The sequence below is a fragment of the Capsicum annuum genome, chromosome 10 (assembly GCF_002878395.1).
Source record: "Capsicum annuum cultivar UCD-10X-F1 chromosome 10, UCD10Xv1.1, whole genome shotgun sequence".
NCBI classification, from domain to species: Eukaryota; Viridiplantae; Streptophyta; class Magnoliopsida; order Solanales; family Solanaceae; genus Capsicum; species Capsicum annuum.
This window is the reverse complement of record NC_061120.1, coordinates 153,796,260-153,804,178: the sequence shown is the minus strand read 5'-3', so window position 1 is coordinate 153,804,178 and position 7,919 is coordinate 153,796,260. Positions and strand designations below refer to the sequence as shown.

General features: G+C 31.6%; 1 protein-coding gene across 3 annotated transcripts; it reads left to right on the top strand.

Annotated features, from left to right (window-relative positions):
• Positions 1–3,912: 3,912 nt before the first annotated feature.
• LOC107852434 (protein trichome birefringence-like 34) lies at positions 3,913–7,171 on the top strand. Of its 3 annotated transcripts, XM_047398222.1 has the most exons (6): positions 3,939–4,103; positions 4,674–4,783; positions 4,930–5,101; positions 6,018–6,214; positions 6,367–6,528; positions 6,628–7,171. In XM_047398222.1, the coding sequence occupies exons 2-6, from the start codon at positions 4,692–4,694 to the stop codon at positions 6,992–6,994; spliced, it is 990 nt and encodes a 329-aa protein (XP_047254178.1). In that variant the 5' UTR covers positions 3,939–4,103; positions 4,674–4,691; the 3' UTR covers positions 6,995–7,171. The 3 variants fall into 3 exon arrangements, with proteins under 3 accessions (XP_016552952.1, XP_016552951.1, XP_047254178.1); XM_016697465.2 differs by having other exon boundaries at positions 3,933–4,783; XM_016697466.2 differs by lacking the exon at positions 6,367–6,528 and having other exon boundaries at positions 3,913–4,783.
• Positions 7,172–7,919: the final 748 nt, after the last annotated feature.

The window sequence follows — 7,919 nt, the reverse complement described above, 5'->3', positions numbered from 1 at the left end:
AGCCCCAGGCTGTTCCTATTGAATACACTCACATACTAAATAGAACACACACAACACGTCATAAGCTGATATACGCACACAGCAATCCACACACACCGAATTCACAAATTTACACACACAAATCGAGAAAAAAAAGAAAAATCGGAGAAGACGCAAAAAAATAGAGGGAGAGTAAAGAGAAATTGAGAAAGGAATTCAAAGAGGGAAAGGATTGAGAGAGAAAGCAGAGAAAAAGAAGAGTGACCGGAGAGAGATGCGAGAGAGGGGAAACACACAAAAGCTCACTGTTTTCGATGAGTTCTCGTCGGAAATCGGCCGGAAAACCACGCCATCTGCTCCATCCCACCAAAAATTTGACCCCAAAACTCCATTACAATTTTCTACTCTATGCTGACTCTTCTATCCCCATTTACTATTTTTTTTTCCCTTTTCCTACAAAAAGCAACAAAATATTACGGGTTCCGCCTTGACGAATCTCTTTACAAAGGTTTCCCATTTCTTCTCACATGTCTTTCTTCATTCACTTCTCCTTCTTGCACAATTCAATTTTCTTTCCTTTTGCAGGTTCATTACAAATGATGTCACTTCAATTCATCAAAATTTCTTAACTTGTGTCTTCTCAGGTTGTTGTGTAATGATCTCAAACCGCTACTGGAATGGACGGGATGGTGGGGAAAAGGAGAGAAACCATGTGTGTAAGTGTGTGGGTGGGTGGGGTGGGGTGGGGTGGGGGTGGGGGTTTAAGGCTGAAGATTGTTTTAACTTATTTTAATTTAAAATTAATCAATCAATGACCCCCACTTGCACCCCAGGCGCGTGCCTACACGCGTGTCGTCCTACTCAGTCATTTTAATGTCACATAGGTCCAGTCAATGGTCAAAGGGTTTAAAATGTAGCTTTTTAATGGGTTTCAAGGGTCCAAATGATAAACACGTAAATAAGAGTATCCACAATACAAAACGGACATAAAACAAGGGTCTATTGAACCAGTTTCCATTTTAAATATTGATTGTTAGTTTACTTAGAATACAAACAAACCTCGTCTTAGTCGGTTATTATTACTATGAAAAACATACAATTTCACAAAACGTTATATTTATCTAAGTAATACACCACAATACAGTACGATTTATCATTAAATAAATTAAATGATGGGATGCGTAACAATCGTCCAAAGAAGGTGAGAACGACGTTGTGTTGCATGATGTATATTTCAGATCCTAAGTGAGAGTATCAATCGTGAAACAGAATCATGGTTCTAACTTGTCCATTGATACGTGAAACGTGTCAAAAGATCAGCATCCTATTGGAGAGGATTCCCAACCTCTCTTTGATGACATATTTATACGAATTTTAACAAATACTATTATACTTGAATTCATATGCTACTGTAAATTAAGGACTTCCAACAAATCAATTAGCTAATAATAAAGATCTAAATGTCAATATTATATTTCAACAAATATTATGTTTAAATTCATATACTATACAGCTTAATAAAAAAAAAACTAAAGATTGAATTTGTCAAAGTGAAATTTTAAATCTACCTCTAAAAGAACATTTCTAAATACAAATTAGAATAAATATTTATCCATTACATTTTACGAGTTGGATGCATGTGGATGTATTATTAACAAACATTCATCAAAATTTCAGCACGTTTATCGCCAGACATTGGAAGAATCTTGCAGAAGATAGCAATAATTTATATATACAAAAATATTAAAAATAAAAAGTGACAAAAGGACAAAAAAAAAAAAAAGATTAGCGTATCTCTATAACAGAAATTAAATATAATAGATTTGCTGACATTTGAATTAAAGAAACAATGGAAAAGGCTCAAATATGCCACTGAAATATTAGAAATGGCTTATTTATGTCATTCGTTAAAAGTTGGGCTCATTCATGCCATCGTTATTACAAAACTGGTTCATCCATGCCATTACTTTTAACAGCGGATTTTTAGAAAACAGTTTTGCCACGTGGTAGCATATTAGAGGTCCACGTCATTTTTAAAAAAAAAAAATTATTTAAAAAAAACTTTAAATTTTTTTTTTTATCCATTAAAAAGAATCCACCCAACTTTTTGATCCATTAAAAATTAGTTTGATCTATGACGATTAGGTTAATAGTAGAGTCAAAATTTTCATTAAAAGATTTTAAAATAACATAGAAATATATATGAAGAAATCAATGAACATATATATAAATAAATAAATATATATATATATATATATATATATATATATAAAATATACATTAATTTATTGTATATTCCCACACAAATATATACTCCCATGTTATCTAACTTATCAAAAATATATTGGATTTACTTTTATTTTTATATATGCCAACTGACCTTAGACTATATTATACAAATTTCATGTCATCTTCATTTTATTCTTTCTTCTTAGATATTTTATTTCATTAAAGAGAAAAGAATAATTAAATTTTGAAATTAATCAATTCATTGAATTAAGTATATAATGAAATGATAAAGACTATACATACATAATACTTGTGAGTTGTAACTTACATGCATGGCTTATATATTATTTTTATTCAATTTCTAATTAGGATTAGACCACTTAAAATTAATTATATAAGGATATAAAATTATGACGTCTCACCAATTTTTATGTAACTATATCATTAAATCAAATTGTAATTTAAGAAAAACATAATTGTAATTTAGACAAATATTCTACCTCCAATGATTAATGTTGATTGTCAAATAACTATCTTTATATATGATTGTGTCAAAACATTAAACGACATATTAAAAAGATGAAAGGGAGCAGTATAATGAGTGTTTGAGAGAACAATGTCCCACGTAAAAAGTAAAAAAGAAATGAAATAATTTATAAAATGTCGGATATTTAAGGTCTCTTGAAAAAAAAATGTCAATTTAGTTCAAAGCGAATGATATCATACAATATTAAAAGTGTTTTATGGTAATTAATTAGCACAATAATTGATATCAACACCATTGTACTGAACTTTTTGCAGGATGGGTATGAGGATGATAGAGTGACGGCATGAGACGTATTATCTTATTGTTTTTGCTTGTCTATGGATCAATTTACTATATTTGACCACAATTTTAAGCCGCATACAACCAAAAAAAAATAGTCGATGAGCTTGGTAACTATAAATACTCGGATGATATGAGGTGATACACAAATAATCTCAAAATTAACTCATTAACAATAATTAATCAAGTAAAACTTAGTTCAAAGGGAGATAATCATATTATTGATCCGTATTGTGAACAGAGTCACACGTGAAAGCCAGAAAAGGAAAAAAAATTATTGATATGGGGCAATATACAAATAATCTCAAATTTTAAAAGTATAGATCAAACTAATTTTTATGGATCAAAACGTTGGGTGGATTCTTTTTAATGCATCAAAAAAAATTATTTTAAAAAAAAAAATTGAAAAAGTGACGTGGACCTCTAATATGCCGCCACGTGGCAAAGCTGTTTTCTAAAAACCGGCGGTTAAAAGTAATGGCATGCATGAGCCAGTTTTGTAACGGCGAAGGCATGAATGAGCCTAATTTTTAACGGGCACAATAAATTAAGGACTAAGCAAATTAATTAACTCATAATAATATAATTAAACGCACCCATAATCAGATTAACTTAGCTCATGATTCATTAAAATATCTTTAATAGATTAGGTGAACTTAAACATATTAAATTAGTTAGAGAAGCAGTTTTCTTGAGCCAAAAGAGGAGTCAAATAAAATCAACTAGTAAATCACAGCTATTATATTATTGCTCATTGTTCATAGTGCTACTAGTTTCTGACGAGCTTCTGTTTTGCTTTATTTAATATTAATCCTCTGTCTCTTTGTTTGAGTAAGTAACTTTCGTTTTGCAAAAAGCAAAAGCGGAATCACGATTTCAATTTTATTAATTCTAAATTTTAGAATAGTAATTTTAAGTGCTAGTAATTGAGTTTTAAATTTAATATATATTAAAGTTACATAACTTACACCAAAGTCATTGAATTCTATCGAATTCGAATAGCAAAAGGGGCAATTTTAGTTGCTCACTCAAGTCTCAACTATCTTTCAAATTCAACTTCAATTCCCTTGTACTGCTTCTCTCCTTAGTATTATTAATCCTCTGTTTGTTTGTTTAAGTAGCTTTCTTTTTGCATTTTATGGATTCTGATTCAAAATAATAATTTTATGTAATTAGTAATTGAATTCTAGTTTTGATATGATATATATTACTAAATACACAGTTTGAACCAAAGTTAGTGAATTATGTTGAATCTGGTCTATCCTTGGCAAAAAGTGCAAGTTTAGTCACCCACTCAAATATCTTTCAAATACGACTACTTCAATTCCCTTGTGTTGCTTTTCTCCTTAGTATTATAAGTACCTATAAACTTATAAGAAGATAAATCAAAGAGGTACTTTGAGAGAAGAATATGGCAGAAAAAGTAGTGCATAAATCATGGATAATTCAGTATAACTTACATTCCATTTTAGGATTCCTCCTCTTGGTTTTTCTTTTTGTGTCTTTTTATCTTATAGGGGATAATAGTGATGGTGCTAGTTTTCTAGCAAATAAGCCTACAAGGAAAAATTCATCTCCGAAGTGTGATTTGTTTTCTGGAAATTGGATTGTTGATAATGTCTCATATCCTTTGTACAAGGAACAACAATGTTCTTTCATGGCTGATGATTTTGCTTGTCACAAATTTGGAAGAAAAGACTCAAAATATCATTACTGGAGATGGCAACCTATTGATTGTGATCTTCCAAGGTACCAAACTCAAAAAGTTCTCTATGATTTCCTCTTTTTTGTTTAGTTCAGTGAAGTCAGCATATATTTGTGGGATTACACTGAGTATGTTATAGTCGTTGTTGTTTGTTGATTCATTTTTTAATATGTGTGTTGCAAAAGTGTAGGTTTAATGCCAAGGGGTTGTTGGAGAAGCTTAAAGGGAAGAGGGTGTTATTTGTTGGGGATTCATTGAACAAGAACCAATGGGCTTCTATGGTATGCCTTATTGAAACCTCTGGAATTCCATCCCTCAAGCCACCTATATGGAAAGGCAACTTGATAACCTTTGAGGTCAAGGTAATTACAACTACAGTTCTTTATCCTCTGGAATTCCACCTTAGTTTGTCATTGTTTTTCGGGTACCGACTACCTCCTAGCTAGGTTGGTATCAGGTACTCTACCCATCCAAGCTTAGGTAGATGGAATTAAAAACTTCATCAAGAATTTTTTGTTTTGCTCGAATTTGAATCATGGTCTCTCGTGGTTTTGATCCCACTTTATTTACCACTTGGCCATGTATAGAGGCGGAGCCAGGATTTCAAGTAAGGAGGTTCAATATTCAAAAAAAAAACTACATTTATATCACATTTTATTCAAAGCCCATGTACCTTAGGCTCATAAAACAATTAACCTTTTCATCACAATTTACTATATTTATATGTTTTGGTTTTATTGATGTAGTATCATACATGAATTGGTGCACTTCGAGAAAAACAAACCACACTTTACTATATTTATATGTTTTGGTTTTACTGATGCAGTATCATACATGAAAAAGGTGCACTTCGAAAAAAAACAAACCAAATCCACCAAAAATTGGCAACATTACCTATTTTAGATTGCAATACTACTGCGGTTGTATTCGTCTGAGTTTGTTAGTGGTGCCTTTTCTAAAATTGCATGATTGTTAGGTGGTTAATCAATTCAAATAGAAAAATTATTATTCCCAGAGAGAACTTCTTGCAATTTGTGGTTCGACCAAGACACTGATATTTATTTGGCTATAAATCATTTCATTAGAGGTAAAAAGTAAAACTATTTTTCAATAAGAAAGTATATCATTCTTTCTGTGGAAGATTAGAAAAGGAAAGTATTCCAAATAAATTGGGTGGGAGAGAGTGGTTAATATCAACTAGCTGAGACGTTATTATTTCAAGAGAACTATTTCTTCTGTTTTAAGGCTGAAGTTTTTTTATTTCTGAATATAATCAAGGAATACAATGCAACAATTGATTTCTACTGGTCGCCATTGCTAGTAGAATCCAATTGTGATGATCCGGTGAAGCACCGTGTCCGGGATCGAATTATCAGAATTGAGGCAATTGAAAAACATGCTAGGCATTGGATTGATGCTGATATTCTCATCTTTGATTCCTTTACCTGGTGGCTTGAAGCCCAAATGACACTTCAGTAAGTTTGCTCCTTTAGAATTCACATTCTATGCCAAGCATTTCATATTTGGAATTAAGTTATATAGACTGACCGTCTAAAGATCTCGTAGTTTTATACGTGCTAGCAAGTAACATAACTGTTCTCATAGTCCCATGCCAACTTTACATTAGGTGGGGATCTTTCAATAGCTCCGATGCAATCCACAAGAAGGTTGGAATGAAGTTGCGTCGGTATGAGATGGCCTTAAGAACATGGTCAGATTGGTTGGAATTTCAAATTGACCAAAAAAGGACAAGATTGTTCTTCATGAGCCTCTCTTCTTCTCACAAAAAGTACGACGATGTCCATGTTGTTTGTCCCACATAAATCTAACTTCTTGTACGAACAACGAAAGACTAATCCTTTTTACATGCTGTTTGTGTTACATGTAGTGCTACAGATTGGGGCATGGGAAATGATCAAAATTGCTATGGTGAAACCGAACCGATATCACGGAAAGAGCATTGGGGGAGTGAAAGCGATATAAAGATGATGGAAATAGCAGAGGCCTCTGTAAATGGGCTGAAAAGTAAGGGATTAAACATACAATATCTCAACATAACACAACTATCCGAGTATAGAAAAGACGGACACCCATCAATTTACAAGAGGAACTGGGTTGCTCCAACGAAAGAACAACTTTCAAATCCAAGGAAAAATTCAGATTGTGTACACTGGTGCCTTCCTGGTGTGCCTGATGTTTGGAATCAGATTCTTTATGCCTATATCATGGACTCCACAACAGAACTAAAGGAATAGAGATTTTTCGTATGTGAAAAGAAGAAGAAAAAAGATTCAGTGAAATTGTTACTATATTTGTTTTTTTGTGCATAGAAGCCTTGAAATGTATGAAGTAGTTCAACAAGATTTACATTAATTTTTGTATATACACATTGAGAAGCAATTGATGTTTCTACTATGGAATTTTTTTGGCTATTTCAAATTCATTGCTTTGTTTCACATCAAAGAAAGTTCTCAATTGATTACTCAATCACTGGACCTGCTTATGTCCTTCCTTAATCGACATTTTGGTCACGTGAGTATCATACACAGCTAGAAGAATCGTCAATTGATTTCTAGTGCTCACCATTATTAATAGCGAAATCACATTCCGGAGATCCAAAGATAGCTTAGTTGGAGCAATTAGACTAATGTAGTTAGTGTAGTCTTCATAAGACCTAAAATGAAGGTTTTCTAAGTACGTCATGTTTTAGATCCTACTGTCTAAGGAATTGACAATAGAACCAAAATATTCTCGTGAATGTATATTCTTTAAATTTTTTTTATCCATTAAAAAGAATCCACCAATTTTTTATCCATTAAAAATTAATTTGATCTATACTTTTAAAATTTGATTAATTTTTTATGATTAAACAAATATTTAAAGAATTTTTTAAAAAAAAAACTACTACTAAAATTTACAACCAAACACTATTCTAATTAAGCATATAGTATGTCTTAGCATACATGAAATATTCTATCAACCGAATGTAAGTAACTTTTTAGTTTTTTATTTTTTTATTAAGCATAGAATGACATCATCAGCATCAGGGGTGGCTCAAGCAAATTTATGGCCTAAGGCAAAAATCAAACAGAGGTCTTGCATTTTATTTTTTTATATAAATTTTTTTTCTATAAATAGAATTTAATATATTTCTTAAAATTTGTAATTTATTATTACTAA

What these genes read in the sequence shown, in the direction of transcription:
- LOC107852434 (XM_016697465.2), top strand. Translation starts at nt 4,446, where the DNA reads ATGGCAGAAAAAGTAGTGCATAAATCATGGATAATTCAGTATAACTTA. An exon ending in ATTGATTGTGATCTTCCAAG is followed by an intron (nt 4,784 to 4,929) that starts GTACCAAACTCA and finishes GCAAAAGTGTAG; the next exon opens with GTTTAATGCCAAGGGGTTGT. An exon ending in TGATAACCTTTGAGGTCAAG is followed by an intron (nt 5,102 to 6,017) that starts GTAATTACAACT and finishes AATATAATCAAG; the next exon opens with GAATACAATGCAACAATTGA.